The sequence below is a fragment of the Gopherus evgoodei genome, chromosome 13 (assembly GCF_007399415.2).
Source record: "Gopherus evgoodei ecotype Sinaloan lineage chromosome 13, rGopEvg1_v1.p, whole genome shotgun sequence".
Lineage (NCBI taxonomy): Eukaryota > Metazoa > Chordata > Testudines > Testudinidae > Gopherus > Gopherus evgoodei.
Window position 1 is genome coordinate 24,748,529 of NC_044334.1, and position 24,861 is coordinate 24,773,389.

The window sequence follows — 24,861 nt, forward strand, 5'->3', positions numbered from 1 at the left end:
TCACGTTCCCGCCACGCCGGCCGCTCCCGGGGTCTGGGTTGGACAGGCCGGGCGCAGCGCAGCTCAGCTCAGCGCAGCGCAGCCATGTGCCCCTGCGCGCTGCACGGCGGGCCCCCCGCCGCTTGCCCCTGCAGCTCCGCCCGGCGCGGGGCGCGCTTCTCCGGGGCTCAGCTGGTGGCGGCCCGCCTGAAGCTGGTCGGGGATGAGCTGCAGGAGCGGACCGCGTGGCGCAGGGCGAGCAGCAGGCGAGCTGCGGCCGGGAGAAGCCTGGCCACCTACCTGTGTCTGCTGTGCGCCGCCTCGCAGGTGGCCGCGCTGGTCTGGCTGATCCGCAAGAGGAGCTGGTAGGGACAAGGGCTCGGGCAGGAGCTGAGAGCATCCGGGAAGAGCAACAGGTAGGGACCCAGCGCGCGCGAAATCAGCAATCCGGGCGAGGGGGGGTCGGGGGCGCTTTGCAAAATAACCGGGGCCGGTAACAGCTATGGGGGCAGGAGGGAGCCTTAGGGTGATGTCCAGGGACAAAGGCTGGAGTCTGCAGCCGCTGCCGGCCGCTTCTCCTCTTGCATCGTCCCCGTCTGCCCCGCAGCGCAGGGCTGGCTGGTGCCCCAGGCTGCAGGAGTCTAGTCCGGGTCCGGGAGAGACCCGCGCCCTTCGCCTGGCCTGGGGGCACTTATAAACGGGGGGGGGGGGTTTATGCCAGGGCGGTTGACAGCGCAGGGGAGCCAAGCGAGTAACGCACTAGTCGCGGAGACCAGAAGGGCAGGGTCCTTATCCCCATTGTACAGAGGAGGAGACTGAGGCACAGATAGGGCGAGAGGCTCGGCCCCAAATCACACCGTGCCTTGGAAACTACACACACACACCTCTCTCAGTCTAGGACCGGAGCTGGGAACCAGTCCCGGGTGCGCTGCAATCCGGAGCGCACTGTTTGATGAAGCTCATGGGCTCTCTGCCAGGGCTTGGCACAGCAGCCAAACTCACCGTCCGCCTGATCCGCAGCCAGCAGCGGGATCCAGCCGATTTGGTCAGCTGCAGGTTCTGCGCTGTTAATCACAGCTGGTAGACGCTGGAGCCGGAAGGCGGCGGTGGGCATGGAGTTGGGTACCCAGGCCTCTGCAGGCGGGGAAGGCTCCAGCTGCTCCATTGCCACACTCCAGCCTGGGCTCTGTTGTCCCACGGGGAGACACACAGGTGCGTGTCATCAGTTATTGATCAGGCTCCTTGTAGCACAGCGGAGGGGGCGGGAGGTAGTCTTGCAATAGAGCAAACCTCGTAGTGAGCAAATCCCCAGACTGGTCTGTCATGTCTCCCCGGAACACGCGCCGATCCGGGACAGCCAAGTCCCCATCCCCCCCTGTACAGACATGGCCCCCCACTGACGCTTTCCTCTTTCAAAGGCTTGAACTCTTTGCCTGGGAAAGTTCCCAGGGGCAACCTGCGATCTGGTGAGGTCTCTTAAGGGATCCAGCTTCCCACCAGAACCTGGCTGTGGTGCCCTCGCTTTGAAGAGACGACCTAGCGCTTCCAGTTTGTTGCTGTTTTTGTTTATTAGTCTGAAAGTTTCTCTTCCCTTTTTAACGCGGTGGTGACCCCTCGGCTTGAAGCCTTCCCCCCCTCTCCCGTACAATGCAGAGTGAGTTGTTGTATGTTCGCAGTACACTCCAGGGGAGGTGCCGATGCTTGGAACCAAAAGGAAGCCCCCTCTGAAGTGGGTGTGGGCTCAGGGGACGGGACAGTGCCACTCATTGAACCTGATTTCAGAGTAGCAGCCGTGTTAGTCTGTATCCGCAAAAAGAACAGGAGTACTTGTGGCACTTAGAGACTAACAAATTTATTTCAGCATGAGCTTTCCTGAGCTACAGCTCACTTCTTTGGATGCATAGAATGGAACACACAGACAGGAGATATTTATACATACAGAGAACATGAAAAGGTGGAAGTATGCATGCCAGCAGGAAAAGTCTAATCAATTGATGTTCTCTGTATGTATAAATATCTCCTGTCTGTGTGTTCCATTCTGTGCATCTGAAGAAGTGAGCTGTAGCTCATTAAAGCTCATGCTGAAATAAATGTGTTAGTCTCTAAGGTGCCACAAGTACTCCTGTTCTTTTTTCATTTAACCTGCTCTGCCAAACAAGGTGTTTGCCACATGGTTTTTCAGTCTTTGCAACAGCCCCAAAAGAGGGTGATGAGTATCGCAGAGCTGCTGTGAAGCCAAGAGACTGTGTAGAATCTATTCAACAGAATCAAGGACTGAGGGGGCTCCAGGGTTGTGGCCAAGCACGCCACACAACACACACACACCATGCTATCGGGTGGCTCCATCTCCGGGAGCATGAGCAGGTTCCTTGGAGGCAGCCCCCTGTGCCCACTACTCACGGTGTCTCGTCCCCGCAACAAAACGGCAGGGAGCACTGCAGGAGGTTAGTACCTTGCTGTCTGTGACCCTTGTGCAAGGGAGGAAACTTCACCTGCTTCATCTGGCTCCCAGGCTGTCCAAGCCCAGAGCTGGAGCCAGGCTGGGACATGGGCTGCTGCCTGCCCCTAGCAGAGAGTAGGTCTGCAGGCTGAAACCTGCAGGTTTAGTCCCAGCAGGCCACTGTCAGGATCACTTTACCTGCCAAGCTACAATAGCCCATGTGGATTTGTTTTCATGGAATGATTTAACTCAGTGGTTCTCAAACTTTTTTTTCCACGGACCACTTGAACATTGCTGAGGGTCTTGGCGGACCACTTAATGATCTTTCCAAATGTTGTTTGAACCCTTAGCTAACTCTTGTAAAGTGCTTTGGATAAAAGCATTATATAAAAAAACCTTCATAATAATTGAGGTTTTTTTGTTCTACAAATAAAAGCACACAACTCATATTTTTATATTAGTAGTCTTACCTTTCTAGTGCAATGGAGGCTGGGAAGAGGGGGTGTCTCTCCCTCTCTCCCCAACCACAGCAGCCCCCAAGCTGGGGCTGGGAAGGAGGGGGTCTGTCCCTCTCTCCCCTGCTGCAGCAGCCCCCGAGCTGGGGAAAGTCGCCTCTTTCCCTGGCCGCCACAGCCCTGCATGTCTCAAATTCCCCCCAGCCCCTCTTCTCACCCCACTGCCCCCTCCCACCTACCCTCTATCCCCCCAAGGCCACCACCTCCCCTTATATGTGCATCTTCTCCAGGTCCAGGCACCTAATTAGTGGAGCCACACAAGCAATGGGTGGCCCTTCATTCTCTCTTGTGCAGCCGCTCATGTGCGCACATGAATGGAGATGGTCCATGGACCAATGTTTGAGAATCTCTGATTTAACCGAATGGCACGTGTGCGAGGTTTGGTTCTCTGCTTCCTCAGGCCGTGCAGGGCTGGAGTGGAACTGGGTGGTCTCTAGAACGATTCTATTCTCTCACCCCCACCGCCGGGAATCAGGTTGGGGTTATGGGTGTAGGATGTCTCCTGATTCCAGAGCCCTGTCCAGTCGGAGTACACAAGAGATCCTAGCCCCACCAGCTTCAGGGCAGTAAATCCCTGGAAGTTGCTGCCTGGTTTCTTCCCTCCACTCCTTCCTATGCCCACCCAGTGCCAGGGAGGCTGATGCTTTCTTAGGAGAAATATTTTTGCATGTTCACTGGGAAAAAGGCCTAAAACTGATTCAGTGGAAAGCTGCTTTCTCAGCTGGCCACACTAAAGAGTTCTGTGATAACCATATTCTCTCCCCTACCCCAGCAGAATATATGGATTGTCCCTGTAGACTAAGCCAGCTCTGTAGAAAGCTCTCTCAGTCCTAGCACTTGAGTTTATCTATTTCTTGAGCGACTGCCAGTGGGATTCACAAAGGACTTAGGCATCTAAACCCCAGATTTGGGCACCTAAATTGAAAGTTCAGGAGCCTAAATCCCAGTTTTAGGTTTCACTGTGATTCACAAGCTCCAGCCCAACCCTGTAGGTGCCTAAACTCACTCAGCTCCTAATTTTTTTTGCCACAAAAGTTCCCTAGGCACCTCAGTTTCTGCCTCTGAGCAAGCACACTGCTGCCTCCCTATAGGCATCCGAATGCTTATCTCCGGCCTAAGCCCTACAGTGATTCACCAACTGGGGGACGACAGGAGTTCAGATACCTATCTCACAGGTAGGCATGCTTAGCAGCTGGCTACCAGATTGGGTCTCATTCTCAACCTGGCTGGAGTCGTGGTGCTCCCCTTACAACTTTTAGCCCTGTAGTTAGAGCTCTCTCGGAGAGTTGGGAGACCCCTGTTCAAATCCTTTCTCCCTCTGGCAGAGTGAGGAATTGAACCAGGTGAGGGTTCTACCCCCTGGGCTGAAAGTTATAAAGCGAGCACCACCACAACCACTGCTTCCTCCTCCTCTGGCTGGTTTGTTGGGTGTGGAGTTAGGCACCCACCTAGCATATTCTCACAAGAAACACCTTCGGCTTCTAATCCACGGGACTCCAGGAGAGGGTTCCCAGTTCCTGAATTGCTAGCAGAGATAGGTGCCTCCCTGCAGCCCAGACTTGGGCACCTATCTCATTGAGAAGAGCGGGCCTTAGGACGCCCCTAGCTGTTGACATCTCCCACTGGCTAGTTTGCGTGGCTCCACGCCTAGTAGGCCAGCTTTTGTAGATCGCAGTCTTAGGCACCTCTCTCCCCCCATTCATTGCACAGGGAGCCTAGGTGCCTCACTCAGACTTTGTGAATCCTAGCCTGGTTCCTGGGATTTTCTAGGCACCTAAAAGTTAGGGCTTGCTATGCTCAGTGTCACAACGCGAGTCCCTGAGTGAATCTAACCCTACAATTTCATCAGGCTGGTCTTGATTTTTGTAACTCCTATGTTCATCAGCGTATAAGTTATTTTTTTAAATTAAATAAACCACAACTAATTATTTTAAAAAATTACTAATACCACATTGCTCTTTGGTTGTGATCTTTTCCCCCCATCAAACAAAAGCAGCCAGTTTCTGTTCTTCCCAGTCCCCTGCTAAACTACTGGTTTCTTAATCCCTGATTTGGGCTTTGTGTGAGTTTGCACTACCTAAATTCTGGATGGTTCTACTAAAATTATCAGCAGTGAAACAATCAATAACTTTGTCATTTAAATCCTCATAATTATATTTCAGAGTTAACTTCCTATTGAGATGATTGGTGATATTCTCAATCAGATATAATATTTTGAGAATTGTTATTTATATAGCACCATAGATACGATAGATGTTTTACAATTCCAATAAAGGAAATTTTACTTCTTGCCCATTGGAGTTTAAAACTTAAGGGCTTATCTAAACCACGCAGCTTTTAGCGACAAAGCTGTACTTTGTCAGCTCTTTTGCTGACAAAATACTTCCTGCTCCACGAGTGGCATTAGCTTCACTCTCCTGCCGACAAAGCCGCGTTCACGCTGCCATTTGTGTTGGCAACATTTCTGTTTTTCACAGGAGAGGGGGGCGGGGGGCTTTTTGAAGTACCCGTGAGAGATAAATGTGCGGTGGACAACTTTGCAGTATAGACCTACCTTAAGACCTTGTTTCAGGACAACAGTTAAGCAAATATTTAACTCTGTCCATATTCAGGAAAGCACTTAAATGCACGTGATTAAGTTCCACTGACCTCAAGTTACTCGAATGTGGTTAAATGCTTTCGTAAACAATGCCTTGCCTTAGTGACAAAACAGGATGAGATGATAACACAGGACAGCAGAAGGGAAGGCCAAAGAAGAAGAAAATATTATTGTCCTTTCCCTCCTTTCTCCTAATCCCCTTGTTTGTTTGTGACCCTCGGTTGCAGTGTCATGTCAAATCAAGACTGATTTTTGAGGCAGGAATCATAGCTTTACTTGTTTGCAAGGTGCCTGGCACATTTTTAGGTGTCTGAAAATCAATAAATAAAAATGTGATTACTTGGGAGACCTCTGTATCATCTAGAGTGTTTTAAAGTAGGCTTTTAGATAGACAGATGTGTGTTTACACTCTGTGTGTGTGTCGGTGTCATATTATCGATTATGTGAGTGATATACAGCTATTCTGTCTGTCTGCAGATTGAGTCAGGTCACATTCAGAAAGTTTTCTTGGCAAACAGGACTACAAAATGTTTTTTTTTAACTGAAACTTTAAATTCTACACAGTGTGTCCCTCAGAGAGGTGCTGGGATGGTGTGTGGATGCAGCTAAGCTTGCTGGATGAGATCAGGACCGGCGCTAGAGTTTTTTGCGCCCTAGGCGCACGGCCATTTCGTCGCCTCGTGCGCCGCTCCCGCGACTCCGGTGGAGCTGCCGCAGCCGTGCCTGCGGGAGGTCCACCGGAGCAACGCAGGACCAGACGGTCTGCAGGCATGCCTGCGGCAGCTCCACCAGAGCCATGGACCAATGGACCCTTCATAGGCACGACTGCAGCAGGTCCACCGGAGCCGCCTGCCGCCCCCCCAGGCAAAATGCCGCCCCCCCCCAAATCCTGGTGCCCTAGGCGATTGCCTAGTTCACCTCAATGGAAGCGCCGGCCCTGGATGAGATTGTAGTCAGCTTTCCTCCTTACTTCCATTCCGCTTCTCTAACCACTACTGATACTGTCTCCTCCAGGATTCAGTTTGTGAAGAGGTTCATGAACCAAGTTGTGTGGTTTGGTTCACAGTTTTTGGAAATGAATTTCCCCAAGATTCACTTGTAGGTTTGAGCTCAAGAAACTCAAACCTCCAAGGGGAACATTACAACTGGCTCCTATATGTTGGCCTCTTATTCCCCTCGCTCCCCCCGGCACCTTTTCAACAAGATGTAGGAACTCGTTTCTTTTCTTAGGGTGTGGAAATGCTGGGAATTGCTAGTGTGTAGAGCATGCAACTATAGGAAGGGATGGAGCTGGTGACACTGGCTGGGACATAGAGACTATTTACCAGCCTCTTAGCTGTCTGAACAAAACTCAGTCCAAGCTCACCAGGCTGAGGTGCATAAATCCCACGAGACCTCAGATCCAAGGCTCAGTTCAACTGAGTTTGAAGTTAATTGCAAATATTTGCACAGCTTAGTTGGGCAACCTGAGTTCTGTTCCCACTAGGCTCTGCCATTGATTTACTGTGTGACCCTGGCCTCAATTGCCCCATCTATAAAATAGGTCTAATGATACTTACCTACCACATGGGGTGTTGTGAAGCTTAACTGTTTGTAAAGTGCTTTGAGATTCTCTGAGGTAACATGCTATAGAAATGCAAAGTATTATTTTCAGTTGAGCAGATGCAAGCTCCATCTTCACTGTGCACGTTCCCTCTCTATACTCTCCACTTCCTTAAGGCTTACAACAGGGGTCAGCAATCTTTCAGAAGTGCTGTGCCGGGTCTTCAATTATTCACTCTGATTTAAGGTTTTGCGTGCCAGTCATACATTTTAATGTTTTTGGAAGGTCTCTTTCTATTAGTCTATACTATATAACTAAACTATTGCTGTATGTAAAGTAAATAAGGTTTTTAAAATGTTTAAGAAGCTCCATTTAAAATTAAATTAAATTAAAATACAGAGCCCTCCCAGATTGGTGGCCAGGACCTGGGCAGTATGAGTGCCACTGAAAATCAGCTCGCGTGCCGCCTTCGGCACCCATGCCATAGGTTTCCTACCCCTGGCTTACAAGGACAGGGGTTCTGTGCTCACGCGAAGTGCTCGTATGCTGCAAGCAGTGGCGGATATAGCCTCCTGCTTCAATGGGTGCACCATACTAAACTCTAGTGTAATCACAGCAGGACACAAAACAGAACAATAAATACAAAGAAAGCATGACACAGTGAGAGCACCCAAGGGTGGGAATGTGTGTTCCAGTGTGCTCCGCGCAGCTGCTCTGGGGCCAGTCCTGATTATTCATCATGGCAAGACAGACCCCAACCGGGATGCAGTGGGGGAGGCTGTTCCACTCAACATCTGGACCCAGCTACTAAGAGTGGAGAGAGACCCGGCCATAAGCCCAGTGCCCTGACAGTGATGTAGTGTTAAAAAAAGAGATGGGTAAAGTAACCTAAACTAAACTTCATATTGCCAAAATGAAAAGTGAGTAACCTCAGTTTATAACTATAGTGCCCCTGCATCCCTGCTGCCTGGAGACTGGGACACACAGGGGTATTGCCCCTTCCACTCCCCGCCCCTCAGTGCACCTTCTGGCAGATTTTGCCCTTTGGGCCTCCATAGCAGCACACAATTCTGACATGACTGCACAGCGATATGGCTGGGAGCAGTGTCACCGTGACACAGAGCTTGGGCTATGGAACCACATGAGGTTTTCATGCAAAGGAGCGAACACGGTTCCCTCCCTCCCCCCCCAATGGGGTATTTTTCCACCCTTGGTTTCATGATTTCAGTGGGGGCAGTTGAATCCCTGACTCCCCTGGATTCAAGGACAAAAATACAAATCCTGGTCTTAAAAAAAAAGACTTTTCTTTGTGCTTTGAAATAACAACAGGGATGATGTTGAGAATCCAGATGTGGGGGGCCATCCTGGCTAATAATACAATCTCCGGGCTGCCACATGTACAGAGGAGCCATCCAACTCCCCTGGTAAGCTTCCAAGTCACGTGATGAGCTGTGGACACAAATACATCCACACACAGGGATAATTAAATATACTACCCTCAGCTCACTTTCAGGGTTTAATTTATATCTTTTTTTTTAGTCTACCATCTTTTATTGTCATACCTTCCATGGCTTGCTTGCTTTCTCTTTCTCTCTCTCAGTTTTGGTTGAAAAGGATTTTGCTCACACTAATTTATGCTGTATGCAATATCTGAAAAAATGTATCTCAAAGCCACATGGATACTGCCTCACATGACCCTGCTCATGAACAAACTAGGGAAATATAGACTAGAGACAAATGTACTACAAGGTGGGTGCACAACTGGTTGGAAAGTGTACTCAGAGAGTAGTTATCAGTGTTTCACAGTCAAGATGGAAGAGCATATCGAGGGGGGTCTTGCAGAGATCTGTCCTGGGTCCGATTCTATTCAATATATTCATAAATGGTTTGGATAACGGCATAGAGAGCACACTTATAAAGTTTGCAGAGAACACCAAGCTGGAAGGGGTTGCAAGTGCTTTGGAGGACAGGATTAGAATTCAAAATGATGTTGACAAACTGGAGAAATGGTTTGAAATAAATGCAAGGTATTCCATGTAGGAAGAAATACTCAATTACACAAATACAATATGGGAAATGAATGCCTAGGAAGGGTACTGTGGAAATGCATCTGGGGGTTATAACATATCACAAACTAAATATGAGTAAACAATGTAATATTGTTGCAAAAAACTCAAACATAATGCTTCAACATATTAGCAGAAATGTTGTCAGCAAGATACGAGAAGTAATTCTTCCACTCTACTCAGCACTGATAAGGCCTCAACTGGAGTATTATGTCCAGTTCTGGGCTCCAGACTTCGGGAAAGATGTGGACAAAAACAGGAGAAAATCCAGAGGAGAGCAACAAAAATGATTAGAAGTCTAGAAAACATGACCTATGAGGAAAGATTGAAAAAAATGGGTTTGTTTAATCTAGAGAAGAGAAGACTTGGGGGGACATGGTAACAGTCTTCGAGTATGTAAAATGTTGTTATAAAGAGGGGGGTTCTCCTTAACCGCTCAGGACAGGACAAGAAGTAGTGGGCTTAAATTGCAGCAATGGAGATTTAAGTTAGACATTAATACCCTAACTATAAGGGTATTTAAGCACTGAAACAAATTACGTACGAATGTTGTGGAATCTCTGTTATTGGAGGTTTATAAGAGCAGGTTAGACAAACACCTGTCCAGGACAGCCTAGATAATACTTTGTCCTGCTTTAGTGCAGGGGACTGGACTAGATGATCTATCAGAGTCCCTTCCAGGCCTATATGTCCGTGCTTCTATGATGTTGCAGTGATGAGCATGGTTCTAGAACTTAGAATAGAAGAGATCTGTGATGAGCAGTAATTTGCAAGCTCTGTAGAGTGTTTGTTTTTGAACAAAATATGTATCGACCCCACCCCCTGTACATCTACAGAGAAACTCTTCAGGGATAAACTCCTTATACAGTAAGATGTAAACCTCAGGTCCTGACAACTCATGTCCATTAGAGATTTCATGGCACAGTGAATAAGAATAGAGGAGTTAGCTTGTACCACTTAATACTGCTCAGCCCAATCTCTGGCTGAGTCAGTATTAGTCTTATGATCTAGTGGTTAGAGAAGTGGAACAGTAGTCAGAACAAGGGCAAATTCCAGCTTGGCTAATTGCTTATTGCCTCTCTAAATTCCCCTTGGAGTTTCAAATGGGCATAGTATTCTTCACCATCTCTCTCTCTCTCTCCACGCTAGTAAGTATATGGACGTGTATCTGTCTATATCCTATGATGTGCAGCTATCCCTACAGTGGAACAAGATAGCTGTTTAATAATGCACAGAAGCTTTATACAGCAGTTTAGACTAGGAAATGATCTCTCTGTATTAGGGGCCTGCTCCCACTTCTCCCAGGAATCAGGTTTTAAAGGGTATTTGGGCATTGGCTCACTCAGCATTGCAAGGCTTACATGATTTAGGTATCTATGTCCCATGTTCAAAAATGACATAGGCATTTAGGGCCCTAAGTCTCAATGGGACTTGGGATGCTAAGTGCCTAAGGGTATGTCTACACTAACCCCCGGATCGGCGGGCAGCGATCGATCCAGTGGGGATCAATTTATCGCGTCTAGTCTCGACATGATAAATTGACCCCCGAGTGTTCTCCCATTGACTCCTGTACTCCAGCGCCGCGAGAGGTGCAGCAGAGTCGACGGGAGAGCGGCAGCAGTTGACTCACTGCAGTGAAGACACCACGATGAGTAGGTCCAAGTACGTCGACTTCAGCTACGTTATTCATGTAGCTGAAGTTGAATAACTTAGATTGATCCCTCCCCCCCCCAGTGTAGACGAGGCCTAAGTCACTTCTGAAAATGGCACTTAGCCATCTAAATCGCTTAGGCCTTTCAGCACTGAATAGAGCAATACCTAAATACTTCTAAAAATCTCGGCCCATGTAGCCTCAATGGAAGCAGGGCTGGGCCCATGGGGTGGAACCAGTTTGTAATGTCTGTTGTACACTTTGGGATCTTTAGATGAAAAATGCTCTGAAAGCAGCAGCTTTGTAATATATAATCTGACATCACCTTTCAACACCCAGCCACGGCATGAAGTGTAGTTAGCATGTGCCAATTTGGCATGCAGTGTCATTTGTATTTTGCTCTATTAGTCTAGAAGTGGCAGTGTATTAAATTAAACCTTCTCTCTTCCTGCCAGCAACACCAGCCTGGTTCTGTGCTCATTGTGTTGCCAATAATTTCCCCCACTGTCTGCTGCTAGGTTCACGCAGAGCTGCTCTGTCAAAAGTCTCAGTGTAGTTAATTAGCTGTATTAAAATGGAGTTGATAGGATTTTTGGAGATCTCACACTGAGCTGTGCAGAAGTCCAAAAAAGAGTAAGGACCAGAGGCGGAACTGCAGTTATGGGATGAAGCTGGCTGACGCAGCAGTAGGCTACAGTTTTGCACCATGAACAACAAACCGAATATTCAGCCTGTTACATCCTGTGTATTCTGTCTGCTTTCCTGAGTCTCACACTAGGAAAAAACCTTTGCTGCTTATTTTCCTGAAAAACTAAGGATAGAGAAATCCTCTATCTTATGCTCCCCATTCATAAACTCCAAAGCCCCTCACTGCTAAACCTGCACAAGAGAAAATCCTCATCATTAAACCCCTAATAAGCCAGTAGCAAAGAAGCATATTATTGTTAAAGAGAAACAGCAGCCATGAAATGTCTCTTTCTAGGGGTGGATTAAGGCTAAACAGGACCCATATCCTCTGGAACTTCAGAGTCACCCCAACAACTTTCCTCTTTGGCCTCTGGCCTCCTTGATCTTGCCATCTCCAAATCTCTCAAATTGGCTGTTCCTCTGAGCCTCTCTCCAATGGATCAATACTTCTTTCCTGTTGCCATCACCCTCAAACCTACTCCTTGATCTTCCTTTCCCAACTATCCCTTCCACCTCCAGCACAAGCAAATTCAAAAAGCCCTGATGCAAGTGGATGCATCTCCCCTGGAACTCAATGGAAGTCTCACTCACTTATGCCAGTGCTCAGTAAGGCCTTTGATTTCGCACTGGCTCACTGCTGCATCAGGCTGGAATCCCAGGTATTCTGCATCATTCTGCCCGTCAATGTCCTTTCCCCAGACAATCCAACTGCCCCAATATTTTCCCTTGACATGAATTATTAATAATTATAATTGTATGTATTAAGCACTGACTACATGCAACATTAATCATTGGTGTAAGCAGGCGTAATTCCGTGTTAGCAGTGAATTGTACTCCATTTATGCAGTGCTTTACAAGATAAGTAAAGAGCCAGCTTCTTCCGTGACTTCATCAGTACTAGAACTGAGTACCCAGCTCTGGCTTGATTCCGTGTCTCTGAATAAAGACAAGCCAAAGAAGTGCTGAATAAGGGTGAGTGACGTCCTCCCTTACTATGAGGCTAGCTTCTTCAGCAGAGTAATTTTCCTATCTGGTGGAAACGCCATCTAGCCAAGCAATGTTCAGAGTGGAGTAATGCTGTGGATAGGACTGAAGGATTTATGAGTGAGATTTTCAAAGCCGGCTAGGGGGTTGGATGCCCAAATCCTATTAAAATCAATAGGAATTAACTGTCCAGTCCACTACCTTTGAAAATCTCACTAGCTTTGAAAATCTCAGTTTAAATGCTTTTCATTGTGTCTTTGGCTCTCTTGTTTATCATGTGAAATTAAAGGAGAGCAATTCAATGATCTGAAAATCATAAAAGAATCCTACAAAAAAGTGGAAACACGGATGAATTGATAAGAAGTACAAAAGAATAGCACAAGCAGGGACAAAATCAGAAAGGCTAAGGCACAAAATGAGTTACACCTACCAAGGGACATAAAAGGGAATGAGAAGAGGTTTGTCAAATACATTAGGAGCAAGAGAAAGATGAAGGAAAGTAAAGGTCGTCTACTGAGTGGGGAAAGAGAGCTAATAACTGATGATATCAAGAAGGCTGAGGTGTTTAATGTCTATTTTGTTTCAGCCCTCATTAAAAAGGTTAATGGTTTCCAAATACTCACCACAATATTAACAACAAGGAGGAAAGAATATAGGCTAGAATGGGAAAGAACAGGTCAAAGAATGTTTAGATAAATTAGATGTATTCAAGTTGGCAGGGCCTTATGAAATTCATCCTAGTGTACTTAAGGAACTAGCTGAGGCAATCTCAGAACCGTTAGCAATTATCTTCAAGAACTCATGGAGGACATCTGAGGTCCCAGAGGACTGGAAAAGGCTAAACATAGTACCCAGCTTTAAAAAGGGGAACAAAGAGGACCCAGGGAATTATAAGCCAGTCTGCTTTACTTGATACCTAGAAAGATACTGGAACAACTTATTAAACAATCAGTTTGTAAGCATCTAAAGGATAATAGAGTTATAAGGAATAGCCAGCATGGATTTGTCAAGAACAAATCATGCCAAACCAACCTAATTTCCTTCTTCAACAGGGTTACTGGCCTGGCGTATGTGCGGAAAGTGGTAGATGTGATATATCTTGACTTTAGTAAGGCTTTTGACACAGTCCCACATGACATTCTCATAAGCAAACTACGGACATGCAGTCTAGATGAAATTACTATAAGGTTGGTGCACAGCTAGCTGAAAGAGTAGTTATCAATGGTTCATTGTCAAACTGGGAGGGCGTATCTGGTGGGGTCCTGAAGGGGTCAGTCCTGGTCCAGTACAATATTTTCATTAATGACTTGGATAATGGAGTGGAGAGTATACTTATAAAGTTAAAGGATGACATCAAGCTGGAAGGTGTTGCAAGCACTTTGGAGCACAGGATTATAATTCCAAAGGACCTTGACAAATTGGAGAATTTGTCTGAACTCAACAAGATAAAATTCAATAAAGACAAGTGCAGAGTACTTCACTAGGAAGGAAAAATCAAATGCATAACTACAAAATGTGGAATAATTGGCTAGCTGGTACTACTACTGAAAAGGCTTTGGGGGTTAGAGTGGACCACAAACTGAATGTCAACAATGTGATGCAGCTAGGGGAAAAGGCTAATAATTAATAGGACCATTGTATGTAAGACATGGAAGGTAAATTGCAAATTGTTCCACTCCATCTAGCACTGGTGTGGCCTTAGCTGGAGTATTGTGTCCAGTTCTGGGCACTACACTTTAGAAAAGATTGGACAAACTACAGTGTCCAGAGGAGAGCAACAAAAATGAGAAAAGGTTTAGAAAAGCTGACCTATGAGGAAAGGTTAAAAAAACTGGGCATGTTTAGTCTGCAGAAAAGAAGGCTGAGGCAGGATCTGATAACATTCTTCAACTAAGTTAAGGGCTGTTATAAAGAGGACAGTGATCAATTGTTTTCCATGTCCACTGTAGATAGGACAAGTAATGGGCTTAATCTGCAGCAAGGGAGATTTAAGTTAGAAATTAGGAAACACTTGCTAACTAGAAGGGTAGTTAAACTCTGGAACAGGCTTCCAAGGGAGGTTGTGGAATCTCTGTCATTGCAGGGTTTTAAGACCAGGTTGGACAAACACCTGTCAGGGATGGTCTAGGTTTACTTGGTCCTCCCTCACTGCAGGGGGCTGGACTTGATGGGTTCTTGAGGTCACTTCTGTCCCTACATTTCTATGATTTTAGGTTCTGAACAGAACGTGAGTATCCGTAAGTGGCTAGACAGGGAGGTACAAGTCAAAAAGCATTTTAGTTTCCATGAAAAATATCAAAGGAAATGACAATTTTTAATTTCCATATTTTTTTCATACAATTTTGAGGGGTTTTGTTGAAAACTAAAGATATTTCAGTTTTTGGAAACCCAAGAAAATTTTGATTTTCCAAAAAACCTGAAAACATTTGACAAAAATGGAAATTGTCTCAGGAAAATTTCAATTTTTGACAAAAAAAAGCCGTTTTTCATTTTAAAAAATGGCTATGAACATTTTTTGACCAGCTCTACAGAGAGGACATGCTGGCATTCCCTCCTGGTAACTACCCCAGTATTACATATGGGGTGGAGTTTGGCTTTATACATCCCCTTTCATACTCAGAGGTCTAAATTCCAATCTGCTAAGTGCTATTGTGGCAAAATTGGAGTAACTCAACTGATGTCAATTTGAGTTGCCTTGTATTTACAGTGCTGTAAATGAGATCAGAATTTGGCTCAAAGCGTACTCCATTAATGAGTAAGACACTGGCAATGAGTAAGACACTGGCAATGCAGCCAATATGCACCCAGTAATGGCTTTAACAGAGCCTTCGATATTCAAAGTTGATTTATTGAGAGATGGGATTTAGGCCAGGATTCTGGGGCTCTCCTTAACTCTTTGGGTGAAATTCACCCCTATGCAGAGAGCCAGCAAGAAGCCTATGCAAAACTTAAGTTGCACTTAAGCCCTCAAAACAGGGCTTATGTGGTAAACAAACATCGTGCTGGTTCTTTGTCTGCACAGGGGTAAACTTCTCCCTTGGAGCTTAATAAGTTTTTGAATTCAAAAACTTTTAAAACTTCGTGAATGTTTTCTGCTGGTTTAGGCGAAAGAGAAAAAAATGTTTGTAGAATGTAACATAGGATGACCAGACAGCAAATGTGAAAGATCGGGATAGGGGTGGGGAGTAATAGGAGCCTATATAAGAAAAAGACCGAAAAATGAGGACTGTCCATATAAAATTGGGACATCTGGTCACCCTAACAACATCTTCAGGAGATGGGCTGTCTCATGCTATGTGTTTGTACAGCATCTAGCTCAGGGGGGCCATGATCCTTGGTTGTGGTCTCTAGGTGCTACAGTCACACAAGTAAAGTCCTTTTGTAAAACTGCAGTAAAATCCAAACACCCTTATTTGGCTTTTACTCAGGCAAAGATCCCACTTCAGTTTATTTAATTCCACATAGACGTCTCTGAATCTCATCTCCTCTGAGATTTTTCCTCTCACCCCTATGAAGTGCACCCTTTGACTTCTGAAGACTTGGGTTTGAATGTGTTTTAGATCACGGGGCAAGTGGCCAAGATGGTCTCAGGCTAGTCCATGGTGATTGTTCACACACACGCGAAAAGCCACTGCACCAGGGCTAGGCTTTGCTCAGCAGAAGCCTAGAAATCAAATTTACAGGAGTTCTACAAACCAGGGATGAGGTGCATTGGCAGCATGTGTAGGAGCCCAAGGCTGGAGTAACGGTTGTGTCACTCACAAGATCAAAAGCACTGAAGCGAGCGGTGTGTTCACATCTGTCCTCTGGCATGTTTTGACTCTGATGGTATGTCTACATTGCAATTAAAAACCATACTGGCTGACTCGGACTCGTGGGGCTCAGGCTAAGGAGCTGTTTAATTGTGGTGTAGATGTGCAGGCTCAGGCTGGAGGCCAGGCTCTAGGACTCAGTGAGGTGGGAGGGTCAGCCCAAAGTCTACATTGCAATTAAACAGGTGCTTAGCAAGAGCCCTTTAGCCTGAATCAGCTGGCCTGGGCCAGCCTTGGATGTGTAACTGCAGTTTAGACATACCTTAAGCCAGTATTATCATGCTCCCATTCTCTTGAGCACTAAACACCTTTCCCCCACCAAAAAAAAGTTGCTACAGCATAAGCAGATCTGCAAAAAAGGTGAAGGTTCAGACATGTCTGTGTGTGTGCATGAACACGTAGGTATCATAGGTCAGGCAACTTGCATTGCTTTCTGTGGGTGGCCTAACCATTTGACAGGTGTTTCAGTCCTGGTTGAGTCAATCTGGACTTAGTCCTTCTAGCTTTGTTCACAGTTGCTTTAGACCAGGGGTAGGCAACCTATGGCACGGGTGCCGAAGGCGGCATGTGAGCTGATTTTCAGTGGCACTCACACTACCCAGGTCCTGACCACCAGTCCAGGGGGCTCTGCATTTTAATTTAATTTTAAATGAAGCTTAAACATTTTAAAAACCTTATTTACTTTACATACAACAATAGTTTAGTTATATATTATAGACTTATGGAAAGAGACCTTCTAAAAACGTTCAAATGTATTACTGGCACGCAGAACCTTAAATTAGAATGAATGAATGAAAACTCGGCACACCACTTCCGAAAGGTTGCTGACCCCTGCTTTAGACACTTCAGTCTGACAGCGGGAGCTATGGATGGGGAGGGGGTAGAGAGGGGAGTAATTGCTGAAGTTCCATGTAGACTGGGACCTCTGAGACCTTGTGGAAATTGGTGTGTCTACACAGAAACAGAACAATCGCTAGTTGGTGAAACAGAACATGCGTTCAGGAGTTACTCAGCAGTCATTTGCAGCATGAGAATTTGATCAGTTTCCTTAATGGAAAAGATCTAGTGTCAGATTTTGATCTCTCTCTCTCTCTCTCTCTCTCTCTCACACACACACACACACACTCTCTCTCTCTCTCACGGTACTGAAGCCAATGGAGTTACTCTGGATTTACATTAGTGTAACTTAGACCAGAATCTGCCCCATAACCAGCTGTCAACCCTAATCATTCTCTCATAGTTGACACAGTTGGATATTTTACTGCTCACTCTGTGTGAAATTCCTCCGATACAGAGGGCCAGCACAGATTTCTCTACTGAGGTTTTTATGAGGTCACCCATCCCTCTGGGATCTGAGAGCTATGACCCTCTGAAGTCCCTTAAAAGCCCCATAATGGGTATTAATGTGACTTAAAAAGTGTGTAGACCTTGTGCTGGCTCTCTGCTCGGGTGAATTTCACTCCCTCTCAGGGGCCAACTGAAAGACTGGAGATGCAAATATGAGGCTACATCTTCACTACCTGCCGTATTGGCGAGTAGCAATCGATTGCTCGGGGATCGATATATCGCGTCTCATCTAGACGCGATATATCGATCTCTGAACGCGTTTATATCGATTCCGGGACACCAGCCCGAACGGAGTTGAGGAGTTGACATGGGGAGCCGCAGATATCGATCCCACGCCATGAGGACGGTGAGTAATTCGATCTTAGATACTTCGACTTCAGCTACATTATTCACGTAGCTGAAGTTGCGTGTCTGAGATCGATTTTCCCGCCGTAGTGTAGACCAGCCCAATCATAGAAACTCTTTATTTTAAGAGTTTTTCCACAATCTGCTCTTGAGAACTAGGATTTACACCTGCAAATGCCTGTATCAATGAGCACATGTGCCCTGGGACAATACTACCACTCATTTGCACTGATAACGGCACCTTTCATCTGAGGATGAAACCCTAACCCGAAGCACTTAACACATATTAAGATATCTTTGAGGCAGGTAAGTTATTACTGCCCTGGTGTTACAGATGAACGTGAAACACGGAGGCATTAAGTGATTTGCCCAAGGCTGCAAGCCAAATTAGTGGCAGAACAGGACTAGAACCCAGGAGTGCTTCCAGTTCCCTGCAATTATCAACAGACCACGGTGCCTTCCTGTAACAGTTAGTTGTTTCTCTAAAAGTTAACATTTAACTCATCTAAAGCTGGATACCCAAGAAGACTGGGACACCCAAAATTAAAGCCACACAGGATTTGTGGTAGCACTGTGAATAAAAGCCAGATCTCTTGTTCTCCTGTGATTTAACCACAAAGCTCTCTTCCCCATAAATTACATACACCGCCCAGTCAGTAAATTCTTGCATCAACAGGAAGGTTTATGCATACATTTAGAAGATACTTTTATTGTAACCATTGCATCAATATAATTAAAAACAAATTATTTTGCTTTCTCAGGCTGGAGAAAACCCTGCACCTTTGGAGAAAATCATTTCCCCTTTCCCTGCAGGGAGTACAGAGTCTGAGCAGCAGCTGTGATGAATGGAGAAAGAAGAGGAGGAGGATGAAAGAGGCTGGAGCAACATGAAAGAAGATTTGTACTGAAGGAGCTGTTCAAGTGCCCAGCAGCAAAACAGAGACACATACATGCTTATATAGAGAGCATACGTTAATACATGCATGCCTTGTTGAGAACGTAAGCAACATTCCTTTTAGATAACTGTGGTCTGAGCGCTTGCGCTCCTGCAGTTTGAGTCAAAAGATTAGTGATGTCTTTGCTGTAGTGCTAACACTTTCCTCACCAGGCATTGTCTATGGTATGGCACACATCTGCCCCTTTAAATGTAGAAGTGTGAACAATCACTTGCAAACCCAGGGCTAAATAATACCTGCGGATAGTGCATTTGCTGCAAATAGGCATTGGCTTGTCTTGGGAGGTGTGGAAAGGGGTGTTTAGCAGTTTTGACAAGAGACAGTTTGTGTGTGTATATATTAAGCTCTGTGACATCAGGCGAGATATGCTTTTCTTATGACTGTACTTTCTCTGGTGCTACATTTAATGTTTGTCTAGGGCTAAACTGTCTCTTTGTGGTGCTACAGTTTTACCAGGATAATGTTCTGAAACATGAGCCTGGGAGAAATATATTTTGGTTATTAATATTTATACACAAAAACTAGGTTGAGAAGGTGCTATTTTCCTTTCGTTCTACCTGTAAATAAATTAGCAAGCAAGCAAACAAAACACACCAGCCAATCTAACCCTGAACTTTATAAAACAACTCACTTTGGGACAGCTCATCTCTTGTTTTGCTGGAATGTACCACATGATATGATAGCGGTTGTGCAGAACAGGAGATTCTTTTCAGCCCTAGATATTCAAAAAAGGTGGAAGGATTTGGCCCAATAATCAGCTATTTTAGAGCTTTGGGGTGGGGAGCTGGTAGGGATGCATGCTTAAGTACTTGCTACTCAGTAAAACCATAGGGGTTTAAAGAGCTACAAAATCCTCAGAGCAGTTTCTAAGGCCATGGGGCAATAACAGCCATTCCTATTAGTACTGCATCAGCTGATATTCCCTTGTAAACCATTAATTTCAGAAGTCTCATAAAAACAGTGATAAAAATGGCTCTAGGCTGGAAGTTTAGCAACTAAGTCTGATCCGATTGGTCATTGTTCTCACTAAATATTTTTAAAAGACTGGGTCCGATACATCCATATTAAACAAGTGCATTCTGTTATTTCAGAGATGTTATGCTGGATGATCAGCACAAAGAAGAATCAAACACACACAAAACATCACTGAATGTAAACTCATGTGAGACAACATTGTGCATTACTGTTGTGAATCAGCACACACGGCACCAGAAACAAGACTAGACCTGGCAAAAATATTTGCATGGAAATGCGTTCACATTTACAAACAAACAAATGCTCACCAGAACAGGACATTAAACAAATATTGCAGAATGCTCACAGAAAGTCACTGGGGTGTTTGCACCCAAAGATTGATTTTTTACTAATTATGGTGGAGATTACAAATGCCACAAAGGGATGTCAGATGCACAACTTCCATTGACTTCCAATGGGAATTGGGCACATACCTGCTCTTCCAGGCTTTGAATATCTTCCTGTACTTTCATCCCACCATAGAACAGAAATGTACCATGTGATCTTTACATCCAATCAGAACTGACTGAATTTTGGATACTTGCAGAGAAGAGTTTTGATGCAGTCTCTAGGCTGAAATCTATGCGTCAAACATTCATCAATTTTCAGGCACACCGGCACGTGTGTGTGGGAATTACTGGTTCTTGAACAACTGATCAACAGGGAAAAGGGTGTAAAGAATAATTTTTTCCCAGCTCAAATTATGACATACAGTGCATCAAGAATGAAACAGCTCCTCTGCTGAGGAGATTTGGACGGGACACGGCTACAAATGGACCTCAGTCTCTTCCATACCACATTTGGGGCCTGGTGCTGAACACTGTTAGCTCCCCTTGGGTCCTATCTCACTCCTACTGAAGTAAATGGAAGTTTTGCTGTTGACTTCAATGGGAGCAGCCTTAGGCCTGCTGATTTCAGCAAGTGTGATGGATCAGGCTGGATCAGGCTGACTAAGAAAACCATATACATTTAAGAAAATAAATCACAAAGGAAATTAAATTAGATATTTTATTATGATATCCTATACAGACAGGAATCCTGTATGGAGATGGCTAGGAGACAAGGCCACTTCATGTGGCAAATGATCTGGTTTATGTTTATTTGTATAGGACAGACGGGGACCTCCCCTCCCATGGAATATCCTCTCCTTTCTAAATTATCGGCTTCCTGCCTCTAAACAGTTAATGACTTCCCAGTTGAGGGAGGTATTGGTCCCCTTCCCTTTAAGCGTGTGTAGTTCGCATTATCATTTGCTAACTATATTATGATCCATGGGCTACCTCGGTCTGCAGCTTCAAGACCTTATGTGGCTTTCGCCCCATCTAGGGCTTTCATAACCCAGTCACGGATAAGCCACAATCCTGTGACACAGTGAGACAGTTTAAGGGCATGAGGGACAGGTTCTGCTCTCAGTGTTGTGTCCCTGGTCAGCGGGAGCTGCTTCAATCAAGGTGCCGAGACTCAACAATGAGGCACACAGCACTGATCAAACCTGCGAAGTCCCTTAGTACAGACAAGGCTCAATGTAAAATCCAGGAAGGATTCTCTGGAGGAGGACCCGGCCGAGGATGGGGATACGGGGTGAGGAGAAGAGGGACAGAGACCTCTTCAGCGGTTCCCAAGAATACAAAAAGACATGTTATGCCCAGGAAGGCTACAACCATATCAACAGCATTTCACAGGTTTATGTGAGAACAGAATTTGGCACAGGAATTCCACTTGAGCTCTGACTTGCCTGGCTTTTGTAGGCTTAAATCAGATGTTTTGTGTGAATGGAATATTAGGTTTACGGAGACTTAATCTAACAGCTGAGTCAAGGAAACTTTGCTAGAGAAGTCTCTTGGCAGAAGCTTTACAGCCAACATTCTCTGTATATAAATTCAGTGATTTACTAGAGGGTGTGTATTTGTCTAAGCCTTACATTTTCTGGTATAAATGACTATACTTGAATGCCTCCATCTTTTGACAAGGAGTGTTTTTATGCTTTTTTTTAAAAAAAAAAAAACAGATTCAACTCCAGTTGATATTTGTATTTGGAAACTAATACATGTTGTGTACTCTCCATCATTGTTCTTGTTCATTACAAGGACTGCGCAAGATGGTAGTGGGGGGCGGGGTTGTACTTTCCTAATGTGAAGGAAGCCTACACAGTCCCTCGCTCTTCTCTCCTTTTTACAGCAGCCAAGAAGCCATTGATTTTGATTAGCTCTGCAGTGGAGCCTCTGCAAAGAGCGGGAGTGCTCTCTACATGAAAAAAAAGACCTCATCTTAGGTTTCAGCAGACAGTGTGTGTGCAAGCCAGGGAAGGAGGTTATGAGATCATAGTCTGTATGGAATGCTGCATAATGTGACTGTGAAGAAAGTCTTTATTAATTTTTAAAGCCACACTCGCATGAGCTAGATCCCATTGCACATTGGAACTGCACATTTCAAGTTAGAAATGCAGCTAAGAATAGGATAAATACTGCCCCCTCATCCCCGCCATCACTAGGCCAAATTTATTCCTGGTGTAAGTCCATTGACTTGGAGTCAATGGGGTCATACCCAGGGTTGAATCTGATCTAGTGTTTCTAGATTTCGACTCTTTCTTGGAATGATTTTCACCAGCTAAAAGGGAAGGTGTGGAAGCCATTTTACCCCTTCTATATTACAAGGATATACATGCACGCCAACATTTGTGTGTCCTAGAACAAGTTACCATTTGGAGGCAGAGCAAGTCATCCAAATACATGGTTTTGTGCTGATGAGGCTTAATTGATCCACTGACCGCTTGTGTACACATTGAAATTGCACCAATTTAACTAAATCCTTCCCTAAATCAGTGTAGTTAAATCAGTGCAGCTCCCTTGTGTGGACACTTCGAACAGTTTAAAAAACTTAACTTGGTTTGTTACCAACCTAAACAAAATAGAGAGAAGACCCTCAAATCCATTTTAGAGTTTCCAGAAAGAGGGCAGCAGCTATTTAACTACATAGATTTAGAAACAGATTTAGTTAAGTGGGTGCACTTCCATTGTGTAGAGTGGGCCTTAGACTTCAGCACTTTCTCTGTTCTTTTGCAACAGGTAAACACTTGACTAAGTGCTGCTACAGCCATATTCCTCATACCATAAACCTTGGAGATAAAGAAAGAAGCATTTCCCTATGGGAGCAGGTGGAGAACAGAGAAGTGAGGCAGCAGGAAACCCTTCTTTTGATAAGCCAATTTCCCTTGTAGAAAAAAAGTGTTGATAATGGGACTGGGTCCCATGTTGGCAGGCCCAGCTTTATTTTTTTCCAGATTTCTTTATGAACAGCTTAGAGAGGATAATTATTCCTTTAGAATAAGCCTGAGTTAAATGTAACAGAACTAGGGACAGCTCCAAACCAAACCCCTGGATCCAAACACACCAAACCTTGTGGAATTTTGGATACAGAGCCACACTTAGCAGCTAGACCCTACCTCTGTAACATATTCCCACATTCACATCCCTCTACATTTTGGACAAGTTTAATTCTGGAGGCAAACTCTGTGGTTTAGCCTCATCTATACAAGCTGCTCTTTGTGGTTCATCATGTTCATCTTGTTCATCTCATGGGACAGAAGCTTTGAAAACACTGGCATGATTGATTACAACCATGTTAATCAAAGTCAAAACCTACTTAAAGCATGAACAATGGGTGACTTAAGAACATAAGAACGGCCATACTGGGTCAGACCAAAGGTCCATCTAGCCCAGTATCCTGTCTACCAACAGTGGCCAATGCCAGGTGCCCCAGAGAGAATGAGCAGAACAGGTAATAATCAAGTGATCCATCCCCTGTTGCCCTTTCCCAGCTCCTGGCAAACAGAAGCTACGGACACCATCCCTGCCCATCCCGGCTAGCAGCCATTGATGGACTTATCTTCCATGAAGGTATCTAGTTCTTTTTTGAACCCTGTTATAGTCCTGGCCTTCATAACATCCTCTGGCAAGGTGTCCCACAGGTTGACTGTGCATTGTGTGAAAAAATACTTCCTTTTGTTTGTTTTAAACCTGACGCCTATTAATTTCTTTTGGTGGCCACTAGTTCTTGTGTTATGAGAAGGAGTAAATAACACTTCCTTATTTACTTTCTCCACACCAGTCATGATTTTATAGACCTCTGTCATATTCCCTCTTAGTCATCTTTTTTCCAAGCTGAAAAGTCCCAGTCTTATTAATCTCTCCTCATATGGCAGCCATTCTATACCCCTAATCATTTTTGTTGCCCTTTTCCGAACCTTTTACAAGTCCAATATATCTGTTTTGAGATGGAGTGACCACTTCTGCACACAGTATTCAAGATGTGGGCGTACCATGAATTTATATAGAGGCAATATGATATTTTCCGTTTTATTATCCATCCCTTTCTTAATGATTCCCAATGACTTCACCTTCCTGAGAAGAATGCCAGCATATCAGGTACTCTGAAGGGAGGAGAAGAATCCTCATGTGCTGTCTCTAGTCTTTTCCTTCCCCACTCTGTTCTGGATTGAATTTACCACCTCTTACTCTAGAGCCCTCTTTTCTCATAGCACGGAGCATGCTTCCACATCCAGAATGAGGCACTTCCACTGTCATCATCGTCAACCTCTCTCCTACTGGCTTGAATAATGTTCCCTTTGCCTTTGCAATGATCACCACTGCCACTTAGCCCAAAGTCATTTTCATCCCTCAGGTCTTTTAAGGAACAGCATCTTCCTCTACTAGCTATGGGACAGAGCTGGGAGCTCTACTAAAAACTGTGGAATTAGCATATCCATAATATAAAACGTTGGTGCGATATATTATAGCTCAGCATACAAAAACATTTTTTCTATCAATGTTCATTCAAATGCAAAAGCAGATTTTGCTATTACCATGTTTGTGCACCTTCAGCGCAGGTATTTGACCACTTGCGCTTTACCGGTGTGCATATATT

General features: G+C 45.0%; 1 protein-coding gene across 1 annotated transcript; it reads left to right on the plus strand.

Annotated features, from left to right (window-relative positions):
• Nucleotides 1–84: 84 nt before the first annotated feature.
• HRK (harakiri, BCL2 interacting protein) lies at nucleotides 85–23,674 on the plus strand. Its single transcript, XM_030583167.1, has 2 exons — nucleotides 85–395; nucleotides 18,730–23,674. The coding sequence occupies exon 1, from the start codon at nucleotides 85–87 to the stop codon at nucleotides 346–348; it is 264 nt and encodes an 87-aa protein (XP_030439027.1). The 3' UTR covers nucleotides 349–395; nucleotides 18,730–23,674.
• Nucleotides 23,675–24,861: the final 1,187 nt, after the last annotated feature.